Source organism: Mugil cephalus, chromosome 20 (genome assembly GCF_022458985.1).
Source record: "Mugil cephalus isolate CIBA_MC_2020 chromosome 20, CIBA_Mcephalus_1.1, whole genome shotgun sequence".
Classification (NCBI taxonomy): Eukaryota; Metazoa; Chordata; class Actinopteri; order Mugiliformes; family Mugilidae; genus Mugil; species Mugil cephalus.
Genome location: NC_061789.1, coordinates 20,497,953 through 20,513,878, shown reverse-complemented (window position 1 = coordinate 20,513,878; position 15,926 = coordinate 20,497,953). Strand labels below are relative to the sequence as shown.

The 15,926-nt window shown below is 43.7% G+C and overlaps 1 protein-coding gene across 4 annotated transcripts in view; it reads left to right on the top strand.

Annotated features, from left to right (window-relative positions):
- The window catches only part of adgrl1a (adhesion G protein-coupled receptor L1a), a 91,059-nt gene that overhangs the window by 57,541 nt on the left and 17,592 nt on the right, over nucleotides 1-15,926 (top strand). For 3 of the 4 annotated variants that reach the window (XM_047571651.1, XM_047571652.1, XM_047571654.1), the window contains exons 5-12: nucleotides 494-508; nucleotides 7,970-8,177; nucleotides 8,372-8,636; nucleotides 9,291-9,618; nucleotides 10,605-10,898; nucleotides 12,154-12,257; nucleotides 14,261-14,446; nucleotides 14,603-14,641. In XM_047571651.1, coding sequence (XP_047427607.1) covers nucleotides 494-508; nucleotides 7,970-8,177; nucleotides 8,372-8,636; nucleotides 9,291-9,618; nucleotides 10,605-10,898; nucleotides 12,154-12,257; nucleotides 14,261-14,446; nucleotides 14,603-14,641 — 1,439 coding nt within the window. The remainder of the gene's footprint in view (nucleotides 1-493; nucleotides 509-7,969; nucleotides 8,178-8,371; nucleotides 8,637-9,290; nucleotides 9,619-10,604; nucleotides 10,899-12,153; nucleotides 12,258-14,260; nucleotides 14,447-14,602; nucleotides 14,642-15,926) is intronic. The other variant, XM_047571653.1, reaches the window with a different exon arrangement.

Below are 15,926 nucleotides of genomic sequence, written 5' to 3'. Positions count from 1 at the left end.
GAGGAAGAGAAATGCAGCACAGAGATGTTCTTCCTCCGTTCTTCTCTCCCCCAGGTTCCCGGAGCTGCACCTCAGGCATAACGGAAAATGGGACAGTGAGAGGGAGGGGGTGTTGCAATAAGATGGGTGGAGGTGGGGTCGAGATTGTGTGGTTTGGGATGGATTGTGTTGTTGGGGGATTATTGATAAATCTGAAATGAAATGGAAATAGTTTTAAACCCAGGCCAGTCCATTTTCCCCTTCTCATTTTCCATTTGAGCCATCGTTTTTCTGAGTAGCCAACCATAACACAGGCAGATAACTTGCTTTTTTTTAAAAAAAAAAAAAAAGAGAGAGAGAGAGAAAAGACAGCGTTTTATTTAATCTCAATTTTCTCTTTTTTCCTGCACCTGTTTTTCTTTCATTCTCTTTACTTTCCCTCTCTCTCATTCTTACTGTCTTTCTCTTTTATCTTTCTATCTCCTTCTTTCTCCTTTTTCCGATGCTTGAATAGAAGTGGATCAAAAAGGTAAAGACCACAATGAACATAACAACCACAGCTCGCCCCTTCCTCCCTCCTCCTCCCCCTCCTCCTCCTCCTCCTCCCTCGTTTACCTTCCTACCCCCATATTCCCTCCTAACCCAGCACCTTGTGTAGTGGTCATGTTCAATGTTGATATCCCTCCCTCTCCTTTCTCCCTCTCTAATCGCCTCCTCTTCTCTTTCTATCGCTCTTTGACTTATAACCAAAGCTCTAAAATCCTTCTAGATTTCCTCCTTGGTTCTGATGACATCAGCTTGACCTGCACGCAAGCACGCACACTCACACACACATGCACTCACACACATACATGTGCAGAGAAATGCGTAAAGCGTCACTGATCTTAGTCCAGCATCTGAGAGACAAATTAACCTTATTCTTCTTGTACAAAGTAGCACAGCGTACATTTGTATCATTTGGAGGAAAGCAAATCTCCCCTCTCTCTTCCATCCCTTTTTCATCCACATTCCTCACACACTTGACAATAGACGTATCTCATCATTCAGAAATGTTGTAACATTTCTCAAGTAGCGTTCCACTCATTTCACTTCTGCCACTGATCTGTCCCTGCAGATCTGAGGAAAAAAAAAAACAGTTTCCCAGCGCACTCTACATTATTCATCTACTTCTCCATATTGTATGCTATATGCGTCACCTTTTTTTTTAGTTTCTCAGGAGAAATTCGAAGCTAGTCGTTTTTGTAATCTCAAAGCGAAAACATTGTGTTAAGATAAGTGTGAGATTGTTACAGTATCCAATTTCCAGGTTCTCCAGTGTCCTTCGCTCATTCTGTCTTTATTCATTTTTTAATTAATCACACTTCCAATTAACTCTGCCTCTTCCACTATCCCCTTACACCTCTGTTGTGTTCCTCATTCTCTCTTTCTCCTGTTCTCTTTCTCTTACCTTCCTCTGATTGGTTTATCTCTCAGATCACATCTAGCCTTCACAAGCAGCCGCAGGCTCTTTTGAGCAACTCTTACACTTCTCCTCCTCTTCCTCTCTTTTCCTTCTCTACCTCTTCGTACGGTTTGTCACTGCCACCTGTTTTCTTTACTGAACACACTGACCCCCCCCCCCCCCCCCCCCCCACCCCCCCCCCCCCCCCCCCCCATACTTGTTCACATCGGTATGTCCCTTTCAGTTTCTTAAGCTTTTCAACGGGAGGGGAGGGGATGGAGGAGGGAGGTGTATCCCTGTAGGGAGCGCTTCAGCTCCTTGTAATGGCTCCTCGGATGTAGCAGGGCCTTGTCACAAGCACTCCTAAAGAGCCACAATCAGCAGGGCCAAGCTCAATCACAAGCTTTTTTAAGAGCAAAGATAGACTTGACTCGTATCAGAGGCCAGAGCGGGAGTGGGGCCCATTATTTCCAGCTTTACAGTGAGCCCTGACTGCCTTCTCAGGTCCCTACCCTCCTCAACTCTCCCCCTGTTCACATCTGTCTCAGCCTCAGCCATGTTCCTGCTGGGACTATGGCTGGATCCATACGTTGGAGGAATTAACTCCTATGGAGGTTGCCATTTACTGGTTTATGGACTCCTTTGTCTGTCACTGTGTCCGTGGCTTTTCATTAATGTGGATCACTGTCTCACATTTTTCTCCCACCACAAGCAGCCATTTTAGCTCACTCTCCCCTGCTTGCGGTGGAATAGAAAGCTACAACACCCTCCTCCTCCTGCTACCACCTCACCCAGCTGATTATTTTTATTTACTACTATTACTCCCACTAACACTAAAATGAATATCCCTTTCCTCTGTCTGCACTCCTGCCCGTGTCCACCTTAATCCATACCTGCGCTGCTGCTAAACACACTTCCTTCCTCTGTTTATGGCAGAATTAATATTTCAGACTTGTGTTTTGGCCGTGTCTGTCAAATTAATCTTCACTGATTGATCAGCTGATTGACACATTGGGTTCAAGATGACGTGCAGAGCGTGGTGATGATACTGTCAGGCTATTGCCACGGCACCCATACCTTTGCTCCTTCTTTTGCCTTTTCTCACATTTGTTTTCTGACAGTCTAGCAGTGTAATTGCACAAATCATCACAGTATGCCCTTTATCACTGAAAACAGGAACAGGCCAATGTAGTCTTACGTCCAGTTTGTTTGCTTCAGTAGGAGAAGAGGCAAGTAAAGGAAGCAGTGTTAGACTGCTGTGTACAATCCCAGTGTTGCCATGGAGGGTGGGATCGGGCTGCACACAAGGACAGAACTAGCCTGTCACTCACACAAACAGCCGTCTACATGTGACTTGGGCAAGTGAGAAGGAATGAGTGAAAAATAAAGCAAAAAAACAAAACACTGCATTGTGTGACAGGAAAATACAAAGAATGGCTGTGAACTGATAAAGAAAGGAAAAGCAGTTGCTATAGAGACGATGAGTCAGGCAGCATCCCCTCATTAGGAATGACCCACCACACACAGGCACAGTCATGTGACCACGGCGGCGCAGGCATCCTGTTCAGTGGCACGCGATAGGGAAGAGTGTGAGGGTTCACTGTACATGCAGAAGTCACTGCTTTGTTAGAGTCAAAGAACGGAAAGGTAAGTGAATGATTCAGGTGGTCATGAATACAAGGCACGTTAGCTGCCTTCAGGACCATTACGAGGAGACAGCAGCTCTGGGAGCCCTGACTCCAAGCAGATGGGGGGGGGGGGGGGGGGGCATTTAGGGCGGTGGCAGGCTCAGATAATGTTACAGCCATGCAGGCTTGTTGTTACCCTAGCTCTCAAGGCTCAGTCAGCCAGTATAAGTTATGTCCCTCTGTCGCCTACTGTATCCGCAGACTTTGCTACAGTGTCCGATCAACTTTCCTGTCACTCAGTGTCAGCCTCACACCAAGGCAGATAAGACTTTGCTTTTAACGGATACTATCTCTTGCTGTAGCCCGCTTTTGGTCTCAGTGAAGGGTATTCTCTGGGGTGAATGTTTGGGTTGATAAAGGTGCCGGTTTGACACCTGCCTCTTCCAATGTCTGGAAAGCGTGTACTTGCATGCATTGTCTGAGAGTGTGTGTGTCCTAAGGGCAGTGTTGTAATGTGTTTTTATTCCCAAGACCTGACCCCCCCGTAGTCTAAAAGGAAGCGGAAACACATTGGGAGACCCTCCCTTTCTCTTCCCCTATGTCTTTCTTCTTCTTCTTCTCTGTCAGTATGTCACTCCTCGGCAAATTAACTCACTCCTAATTTTCATTTCACAGGAAATAACCTATTTACTCTCTCTTACTCCACTCTTCTCTCTCTTCTTGTTTGCACACACAGAACACGTTCATAACCTTCTTCATGCTTTCTCCCCTCTTTCTGCTTCCTTCTGTCCCTCAACTGCACACACGCACGCACGCACACACACACACACACACACACACACACACACACACACACACACACACACACACACACACACACACACAGATGTACAGTTAAAGACACCTACACACACTAATAGGAAGATGAATACATCAAACTCACCACAAACATGCTAACCCCTAAAGCCCACTAACTGGCCAACATGAATGTGGGGTACCATGGCATACTCTATTGTGCCCCCTGCTGCCTATTTGCTGCACCTGCCAGTAACAGGTGGGGGATTCAATTAGAGCAGCATGCTCACAGCAGTCAGTCCTGTGAGCACTCCATGGCTGTGGACTGGAATGGGCAAAGGCTCGGGCCAACAGAGCCCTCAGATCCCTGTAGGTAAAAACAACAACAACAACAAAAAGCCCACGCAAACACCACAAGCACGCCACTTAAGACACAGCTGCCAACCGTTGGCAGGGTGTGTTTAGATCATCAGAGTCCAACATTAACCATCACCGCGACGCTGTCACATCAAAAATGAAAACAGGATGAATTCCAGTAGACAACCAATGTGAAAACGTCTAAATTTAGCCTAGAGCTGTCAGCGTTCATTTTTAATTGTGTTACCAGTCGATCACAAATGAACACAGGACGCTAATGGGAGATATTTACTGTCATTTGCGAGAAAGTTGTGGAGCTTTCATCACTTTATACTGCTGTCTTATATTGACAAGCAGCAGCTGACCTGTGCCTGGGAAAGGGATTATGGAGATAAATAGTCAATTATTACTGGAGTATTTCCCAGTACGTGTGGCACTAATTGGCATGCTAGAGTATGATAGCCACAGCCTGGGTTTTAATCCCTGATAAGGTAAGCTTCATTAGCCATCTGGCTAGTTTATACAGTAAAGAAGTGTCATGGCTCTGTTGCCTGGTGATTTCACTGGGATGATCGTGACTCTAAGATTTCCACCGGCACCCAAGCAGGAATTAATCCATTAATCTATCTGTCTCACGTAATCCCAGATGGCTGTACTACAGCTAACGTGCTCTAGCCAGACTAGAATAATGCCTAGTCTCTAGACTTATGCCTAATGCTTAATGCCTAATTCCTAATACCTCATTCACACAGTGGTCATAATAGCCTCTATACCCTGCTATAGACTCCAGGTTGTGGTCACTCTGGCTTCCCGCTGCTACAGTCACCCCTTACAGTTACAAGGAGGGAGAGGGAGGATGAGCAAAAGAGAGTCAGAAGGAGCTGGTAAACAGGAAAGTAGATAGGAAGGCTGCAGAGCACAGGCCAGAGTTAATGAAGCCCCCCGGCAGGGTTTGCAGGGTGTGAAGTGAGGCCACTGTTTCTGTTTGACTTGTGAGTGTTTGACAGAGAGTGTGTATATGTGTGTCTCGTGGCCTGTATATACTGTATATAGGCCATGGAGTCTGTTGATGAGCCACTCTGACACCAGGCCCACCCAACGACTAACGCCAATTGATCATATTAGAGAGAAGAGAGGGGAAAGAAGGCAGATGATGGCTGTTTCTCCAGTAGTCTCAGCTGCACCGCTGTGTTATTTGGGGTTTGAGGCCAAAACCATACAGACTTCTGCCAATTTAAAGCGTTGCTGGAAGGTTTGGTGCAATAATGAGCAGAATTAGAACAACTATTTTAGAAAAAGATTGATGTTCTCTGTCCCTTACCACTGTCTTATCACCTGTAATGGCTTATCATCTTCCACCAAAGTTTATTATTATCCCATCTTTCTTCCATAAGCACAAATATTAACACCACTATTTTCACCTAAAACTGGTAATTGCTGTCATTTTTTCTTCAGTGTTCAGTGTTTTGTTCCAGTGTTAATACATAATGTAGAACACAGTAATGTGTATAATCGCAATGCAATGGATATTTATCTATCAGTAGCTTGATAGGTGACACATTTTAATATTAATTTAATAGTCCCAACTAGACCTTTTATAGACGTTAATCGCTTCACGCAGTCAACTGTTTTAACATAACATAAATCTTCCAGTGTTGCTTATGCTTTTTATTTGGATGTTAAATTCCAGCTTCCATCTTTTAACCTAAAACCTAAGACTGAATTGCTATTGGATAATGAAAGTTATTTTAATAAAGCCATTACACATTCACACAGCCTTGTGTTGGAGCTGCTGTATCATGTATACCACTGACTGTATTTTTAAGCTGAGATGGATGCTTGCGTGTCTAGTAGGCCATACACTCTGTGACAGGCTTGCGTGTTTATTTTGCTTTGTCCTTTATTCTACCTTGGGGTTGAGTGTCCTTTTATGGGTCACCTACATGAAAAGTCTTTCTGTATGCTTTTTATTTCCCATTTTGCAGTGCTATTTTACTTTTGACAGAGCATCCGACATATATTGGTGTTTTATTAACCACTCCAGTTCTCTGCTTCTGTAATAATTCAAGCTTCCCATTGCTCTTTTAAAATATTTTGGAGCATGGGGCAAGATGATTTAACCATTACTCAGAGCCTTGAGCATCATTTTGCATATTTCAGTCACCCACATTCATACTTGCCGAAGCAAACACCGCAGGCATCGGTACTTTGGAGCAAACAATTTGGTTCGACAATGGAGCATGACAAGCCTCCTTCTTGTGAAGAGTTTGGATGCAGTGTTTATTTGTGTCTGACTTTGATTAGATTCTTGTTTGGCTGCCGGTGCCAATCCCCTTTGGACCCCTCAGACAGAACAGGTTAATTCGTAAGTGGCCCTTCACCACAGTTCACCAGCACTATTAACAACAGCATGTCAGAAACCAAATAGATGAAGCTGGATTTCTTGAAGCCTGAAGTAACTCCTCCATCTCTTTATTGTTATTGTCCTCCTGCACCAGACTCCATGCAATATTCAAGACAGTTTAAGCCTAGACTGATCCATCACTTTAACAGTCACTGTGTGATGGAGTGCGTGTCTGTATTTTGTATGTGGTTTGTAGCGTGAACGGCAACAGTCTGTCTAACTGTGCATATGTGTGTAAATGTCCCTCCAGTGTTCAGTTAGCTCAGCGATGCATTCAGTCATGAGGTGACCATCAGGTGTCTGGTTCTGTTGCAACCCGAAGCCAAAGAGATATATAAATAAACCGGCAGAGGAATATATGGGGACTCCTCAGCTGTTTAATCTGTGGTGCCTCAAACTCTCCTATTTCTGTTCTTTGCGCTCTTTCTCTCTCTCGCTCTCTGTCGTTGGGACGTCAGTGATGTCAGAGTGGCGAGTACGCCAGCAGCCTTCCTCATAGATCACCTGACACACCCGTTGGTCCCAGGGCCCTCTCTGTCAGGCATGGACACACAGAATCAGCAGGCCAATTTACACCAGTCCCCGGTGGCTGACCTGCACCTGCCTAAAGTAGACATCCTCTGTGTGTGTGTGTGTGTACTGGTTTGCTGTGTGGATTGTGTGAATTCCCACTTGTTTTTTTTTTGTGTATGCATCCATATTGGTTTGGAATAGGCCCAGGTATAACTATGTGTGGTGTGTTTGTGGGTGTGTGAGTTGCAGAAGACGGGGAGGCCAAGCCAACCTCACATCCTTACCCCAGGATGCTTTTGTGTCTGAGGCATTACTCTTGACTGAGAGCCAAATCTGAGTCCTAATAAAACAAGCTCCACAATTACTGTTTTACCACCCAGTGGCTGAGAAAACAGGCAGGGGCCTTTGAAATAGAAAATGCACAATCAAATAAAAAGTAGGCCAAGATAAATTAGATTAAAGGCTACATCTAAGCCGCAGCAGCAGCCAGAAATCTCCCATTTATCATATCCAAACATTTTCCGACCACAATGCTGAAGTTCTACAAACGAGCTTTTAAATGTTCCTTCGTTTTAAATCTGATAATGTACCTCGCCTTACTCCCCCTTCCCCTTCTCTTCCCTTCTCCTCCTGCTCTGTCTCCTTTTCAAATCTCAACTTACTCATATCTACTCACATCACTCCACATCTCTTTCTCCTGTTCTATATTACGGTCTTTGCCCTTTTCCCATTTCTCTCTTCCTCCCTTGCCATATCCATGATATCTTTTATTTTTGCTGTACTTTGTTTTCATTTTGTGCCTCTGCCTTTTCCCTCCCCTCTTCTCTGCTTGGCACCCCTCTTCCACTCCAGTATTTGTCTGTCCGGGGACGCTGCTGCGGGTGCAAGTGCCCAGCTCTCAGCAGGAGGCCGAGCACCAAGCAGGGGCGTGGTGTAAGGACCCACTGCAGTCAGGGGACCGTTTGTACGTCATGCCCTGGACCCCCTATCGCACCGACATGCTGTATGAGTACGCCTCCTGGGAAGACTTCAAACAGAGTCGAGCCACCACCACCTACAAGTGAGTTTGCCTCCCACTGCCCTGGATGATCAAATAGCATTTGCTGCTGTATTGATTTATTGGCATCTGATGTGTTATGGACAGTGCTAGCAGAATGGTCCCACTGTGGTGTCTACATCTCGTGTGATTGTGCCATGCGGAGTAGATTAACCGATTTGCTCGTGTGCACCATTCATGGGATTCTCTCTCCACAGGCTGCCAAACCGAGTTGATGGCACGGGGTTTGTCGTGTACGACGGTGCGGTGTTTTACAACAAGGAGCGCACGCGAAACATAGTCAAGTACGATCTACGCACGCGCATCAAAAGCGGAGAAGCCATTGTCACGAATGCCAACTATCATGACACTTCACCCTACCGCTGGGGAGGGAAGTCAGACATTGACCTGGCTGTGGACGAGAACGGCCTCTGGGTGATTTATGCCACTGAATCCAACAACGGACGACTGGTGGTCAGCCAGGTGGGAGAGCAGTGGTGCACAGACGGGGATGAAATGAGGATTATAAATGCAGGACTGGATTATGTCAAAATCTCATTTGACTAGTCAGGCAAAAGGACATAAACCACAAGAGAATTACTTACTGCTGAGATTACACCGGTGCACTTACAAATTAGATTAGGAGATGTTTATGGCCAAGACAAAGCGTCACATAAACATCATCTGCAAGAGGTTATGCCAAATTTCATATCCTATCATACATAAAAAAAAAAAAACTAATTTCTACTACTCTAGTAGGATAAATGTTTCATTTGTTTTGTAGGTGCACCACTACAATTTTCTTTCTGGCTTCACTTACTATACCATCTAATGACAAAAACTGTTTTACAACCACATATTGCTCATAAGATGTTGTTAATCTTCTGTAATACAAGGTCTAATTACTCTTGACTTCTTATTTAGCAATCTCAAAATGTGATCCCACGCTTAAATTTAAATTCAAGGTTCATGTATTTATTTTCCATTTGTTCTTTATTGTTTAGCATTTGAGCTGCTATATTACTATAGACCTCCACTAAACCAAACATCAACTCAAAGATAAGAAAATTCAATCACTCATGTTATGACTGATGCGTTAAGTCTTGTTCAAGGTAAGCAGTTCCCCTTTTTCCACAGGTGAACCCTTACACCTTGAGATTTGAAGGCACCTGGGAGACGAGCTTCGACAAAAGGATGGCATCCAACGCCTTCATGGCCTGTGGCGTGCTTTATGCAGTGCGGTCAGTGTACCAGGACGATGACAGTGAAGCAGCCGGTGACCTGGTGATGTACGCCTACAATACCAACCATGGGCGCGAGGAGCCTGTCAGCATCGCTTTTCCCAACCCCTATCAGTACATTTCCTCTGTGGACTACAATCCTCGAGACAACCAGCTTTATGTCTGGAACAATTACAACGTGCTGCGCTACCCGCTGGAGTTTGGACCACCAGACCCCACCACTGGTGAGGAGTGTTTCCATTGAAAGCATACATGAACAAAGCACGTGTACCTGCACCTATGCTTGTGGTATCGTTATTTTTTTCATCTTCTTGTTTTGATCATGATCACAGTTGGAAATGGAAATGGAAGCAAAAGAATGCTGCAAAAAGTTTCCGTTTCCCCCAATTTCACTTCACGGAAAAACCAGACATTCCGTAATATTGACCGGTTACAATTACCATGAGCTAATAGGTCAAAATGTAAATAAATAAAACTCAGAATTAAAAAAAGTTCGGATGTACCCTGCTTCTGGTAACACTTTCTACTTCTGCTGTCTACCATAGATATGAACTTATTACATATATCCTCAGCCAGAGTTACAGTAAAGAGCAGACGTGCAGGTATGGTCGCTGTAGCACTTCACACCGACTCCAATGTGTCACGGATAATGAAAAAGTCATTCTGAAATGATAAGAAGAAGGATGAAATGGGAATGGCACACTGCATTCTGGCAGTCCATCAATATGAGAGGACTGTTCGGTTGTACTCTACATCTGAGTCACATAAAGGCCCGTATGAAGTCCGGATTAGGCCCAGAGAGAGACGAGGCAGAGACAGGCGGGCAGCAGCACTCACAAAGCTGTGCGTTTGATCAGTTAGGATACTGTAGTTGTGATGTGTTGCTTTTATCTTTGCATTAGTTTTGCTGTTAGTGATGGCGACTTCTCCGATACATTTGATAAATAATTTACTTCTCCCTGACTTGTGATGCTACTTCCTCCTCTGTATCTACACTTTGAGCGCCTTCAAAAAGTATTTGTCACCCCAATTATTGTCAGGCTAACTTTTGAACTCGGCTTCTGAGAGACATCTTATATTCGTATCCATGTGTCCATTCTCTTGATCTCTGTTTTAGCTGTCGGGTTTTGTGACTCACTCACAAAAGCCTCACAGCTTTTAAGTCTCCAACTCACCCTTCTCTCTCTGAATTACTCTCTGGTTTTCCCAGGTCCTCTGACTACCACCCAAGTGACCACCACTCTTCCAGCAAGGCCATTCACTTCCAGCGCCAGCCCTTCTACCGCTCGCCCTCTGGCCCCGACATCTCGTCCCATCGGATCTATCAACAAGCATCCCGATCTCCGACCAATCACCGCCACTGTGCCTGTCACCCGCCGGCCACCACGCCCTCCTCAAGGCCCTGAGCCTCATGTCTGTGAGGCCAAGCTAGTGCGTGGTGTCCAGTGGCCAACCACACAGCGAGGAGAGACAGTAGACCGCCCGTGTCCCAAAGGATCTCTAGGTAATTATATTTAATTCAGTATATAAAAATAAATTGTAGCTCCTCCATGGATGTTGTGTTTACAGCAAATACTGTACATCTGTGCATATGCTCAAGTGATCACCATGTTTGTGCCCTGACGCTTGTTTTTTTCCGCTGTTGTCTTCTCCTGTCCCTGAGTTGGTCCCACCAGTAAGCACAGTCCCTGAGGACTCGCAGATGAAAGCCTGTCCTCCACAAATGAAAGGCTCATCTTCCATAGAAACAGCACTGATTGAAAGTAGTGAATAATAAGGAGTGAAATGAAAGACCAGACAACACAGACGTCACCTCCCTTCATGTTAGCTGCTATACCCCTAAACATCCAGCCTTCAAAAAACACTCTGGTCGCAGAGTGTTTTTTTTCTGGAAAAAAACGAATGCCTCTCTAATGCCTTTCATCGTTTCTTTATGTTCTCGCGGTGTTAAATTAGCATCCGGCTTAATTACCTCATCTTGGCAGAGCTCTCAAACTTAATCTGTGTTCGATGGAGGAGAGTATAGAGAAACGTGAGTGAAAGGAAAGAAAAATCAGTTGGAGAGAGAAAAAGGGGGATATGAAATGCAACGCCACATCTGTTCTGATCCTGTGAAGCATTGCTGCATTGTCTCTGTCGTCACTGCTCTTCCAATCTGCTCTCTCTCTCTCTCTTTCTCTCTCTCTCTCGTATCTGTGGCTTGCTGTTGGTTGTTTGTGTTAGCAGCAGCAGATAGGCGCGTTCACCGGTTTTATCCTAGCATGGTGTCCTTTCTCTGAACCCTCGTAACTAAACAGAAAAAGCTGGAAATGAGGTTTTGTGGTAGGTGCTTCCCTCAGGTCTTTTATTTGACAGTGAGGAATCATACTTGATGTCTTTGGTGTGTGACTGTGTGCACAGAGTAAATGTTACGTGGTACGTGACCATGTTCTCTTTAAATCATTCTTTTTACAGCATGAAATCCTGTTCCGGCCCTTTTGCTTTCTTCTTCTTCACTTTCCTTCTACCCCTGTACTCCATTATTTAGCCTTTTTCACTTCTGACCCATTTTTACTGAGATGTTTTCTCATCCCCCTGCCCCCAAACACTTGGAGTATTGCATTTTAAAAATTCATTCAATTCAATTTTTATTGTTAAAAGAAATCTCTGTGATCATCTATCTCCTCCACCCTCTCCTTTACCTTCTAATTGAAGGCACCTAATGCATTTGATCTCTTTATACCTCCCACCCCATTTCTTCTTCCTCTGCTTTTCTCCAGGCATTGCTTCATTTCAGTGCTTGGCGGAGCAGGTCATGTGGAACCCGCGGGGCCCTGACCTGAGTAACTGCACCTCCCCGTGGGTCAACCAGGTGGCCCAGAAGGTGAGACCTGGAGTCATACCCCCTGGCCATGAGCCTGCCTCAGTGCCCCAGCCAGCCTCCTTGTCCACCTCCCCTCACGCATTAGCATATCTCTAAGGCAGTCCTGATTAAAATACAGACTTATTTCCACTGACCCTTTATTACAAGGCATCTGCTCTTAATGCTTAATTAACTATTTTTTCCCCCCACTAATATACTTTAATTACAGCTCGGCTAAATCATTTTTTAAAACCGTGCTTAGGGTCTCACAGCTGACAAAGAAGTCGCCCATTTCAATTTCATTTTGTTTCGCTTCAATTGCATTCTCATATAATCAATTATGCTGATGCAGAAACTAAACATCATAGTCACTAGATGATGCACAATGATTTTTATTTAGCTGCTGCGTAATTTATTTATTTTTCAACTTTCTTAATTAAAAAAGTGTTTTTTTTTGTATACAGACATGCAGCAGTAACAGTTATCAAAATAATTGTCCATCCATATACAGTTATACAGCTACAAAGAAGGAAAAAATTATATGAAAGAAGTAATATATATATGATATTTAAATGTCTTGACTGGACTAGTGAGCGTTACATTAAAGAGCACTTCCTTAATCCAACAATCATGTGTTCTGGGATGGGCATGCCTCCAGTCTAACAAGATCAGCCTCTGGGCTAGCAAGGTGGTAAAAGCCAAAACTCGCTTTGTTGCCGTGGAAAAGTTATTTCTAGGAGGAGCGCCAAAAATGGTCGACAATGGATATGGGGAAATGATTCAGTCATAAGTTCTTCACTGTCACAAATCAAAATCACCAAAATGTCACCAATTTAGACCAAAAGATCTGAGTGTGACTATGACTGTTTATTACAAGCATCACTAACAGTGATGTAGATTCTGGCTAGTTTTGCTTTTGTGTGAATTTTATCATCGTTCGTATTCGTAGCTCATCCTCCTACGCACTCCCTATATATATATACAGTATACATAATACAGATGTCCTTTGACTAGGCCCTACTCATATGAGGCTACCTATCAATGTTTCGAGAAGACAATTTGAAAAGTGAGGGAAGAGATTTTTTATTCAAAATTATGAGTTTGTTATATTTATGTGACAATTCCTCAAAAGACAAAAAAAGTTGTTATTATTATATACTTTGTTGATACTGGTGATTGAGCCAAAATCTAGAATCTTTGAGGGTTTAAAGGTGTGATTTGTAAACACTAGGGTCAGAAGGGAGGACCCATACATCCCAAAATTCCTCCACATCTGGGCAAAAAATCTTAATCTTAAAGAATCGAGCAAGGTTGGGAACATAAAATGGAGCACAGCGGGAAGGGCAACTTTTTCTAAGCGCATCCAGGCACATTCGCTGCCCAACAGTACTGGCTTTTCAATTATGGAACTTCAAGCCACCATCACTCTTACGAGACTGTAGAGTCATGTTCTGAATTCTTGACAAACATTTGTATATTATTTTATCTAATTCATCAAAAAAAAAATTAAAACTATGTCGGTTAAGTACATTGCTATAGTTTCCCACTGTTGACAGTCAGATTCCACTCATTCCTTGGAAAAATGAATTAAAAGTTTACGCTATATTTCTCCTGGAGAAGTCCTTCATTATTCAGCCGTGCATCCTGTTGACTGTTTGTGTGTTTGTGAAGCGTGTGCATGTGCCTGGAAGGTAAGTAGCACCACTCTGAAACGTAAGGAGCCATTCTATTCTCTCCTTTCAGCAAAAATCAATTGCAATTGAAAGGTTGTTGCTAAGGGTGTGATTTGCAAGTGACTAAAAACTTAATGAAGTGTTCCACAAGGTTCCTTTTTGTTTACGATGATGCAATAAGAGCAATCAGAAAGAAACCTGATTGCTGAGCAAACGACATATAAACATTTTAGTCATCAGGAGTCTGGAGGTTTCAACAGCCTTGAACAAGACTGCAGCCAAAGCAAAGCTTGTTTTGTCGTGGTTAGAGAGTCACTGAAAGTGTGTGCATTTATGTGTGCTCATGTGCAGATAAAGAGTGGGGAGAATGCCGCAAACATAGCTGGTGAGCTAGTCAACCACACTCGGGGTCGAATCCAAGCTGGAGATGTTAGCTCTTCTGTCCGACTGATTGAGCAGCTGCTGGATATACTGGATGCTCAGCTTCAGGCCCTGAGGCCCGGAAACAAGGAGTCAGCTGGACGAAACTACAACAAGGTAGAGGAAAGCGTAAACATATGCTACCTCAAAGAAGCACTCATGCTCCACTCAAGAGCACTGGGGTTAATGTGATTTTTACCCCATAGCACGTGTGCATGAACCAGTGTTTATGAATAGATGTTTAATTCCAAGCTTTGTATTCTCCCTTTCCAGTTTCAGAAGCGAGAGCGGACCTGTCGGGCATACATCCAGGTAGCTCTTCTGGTTTTATCTGCCTGCTTTAAATGCTTACCGAGTACAACTGCTCTGTGACTTAGAATAACTCCAGAAAGATAAATCCTTGAGGAGACTAGGTTGGTGAATGAGATTCCTCAGTGCGCTGCATCATGATTGATATCACCTTTGGAATCATCACTTATAGGTTTTCTTGTTTGTACTGAAAAGCAGTGTTCCAAGGTTTGGACTAACTCCCAGTGTACACCCTTGTGCAGCGTTGCCGGTGTAGTATTTCCATAAGCTTAGGTTGTGCATATATCTGAAATATGGGTTCGGCTAATGAAGAAGTCAACAGTCTTATTATAAACCAAGCTTTTACACTGGGAAGGAGCTTAAATGTATAATGCAGGCCTTGGCCTCATTGTGTTGCACAATAAGGTGCAATATCTGTCACGCTGAGAGAATGTAATTTGACTGTAGTATCAAAGGCACCAGTGTTACTACACACTTCTGTGCGTTTTCAATATTTATGCAATATCTCTAGTTCTGAGAAAGCTGTAATTTAATATCATGAAAAAGCCTTGTGTATGCTTCCCTGTAATGATGAAATGCAGCACTCTGCTGCGCATACTCTTTTATGCGTCTTGACCTGTCTGCAGCATACTGTAATATGACCCCACATCTTCTGATCTCAGCTGGTGCAAGATGAATGTAAAGGCTGCAGTGTAGTATGTAACCATATAGCTATTCTTTGTCACCCGCCGCTGCACCGTTCCAAGGATAAACCAAAAACATCTTCTGTCTTTTTCTTCCGTGGCAGATGGAGTGCATTCTGATACTGAATTAATGTTGGTAACAGCAGTGGTCTTTATTCCACGCAGCAGTCTATCCTTCATTTTGAGAGGCCTGAGCAAGGGAATTACATGATTCATCAAGCAGGCTACTCCAATAAATTGGATAGCTGATACAACCATCAAAATTGCCATTAAATGAATTGTAAGTGTGAAATAGAATGGTGATATGTCCGACATAGCACAGTAATAAAGGTAGTGCAGAGAAGTGGGTGAGTTTCTTGGAAATTCTAGTTGAACAGTAGACATGAACACAACATGTTTAATTACTAAGAAAGTGATGAACAAATCAGGAACTAACAGGTAATTACAAAATAGCTCATTAATAGTTAATAGTGTTTCCTGAGAGTTGGGAACACACCACTAGAAAGAGTGTTAATGATCCGGTGTCTAATAATGAGTTACTAGAGATCCATTATCCGGAATTGGGTTTACTCAGAATTGGGCGCAAAATCACACAAGACCAATAA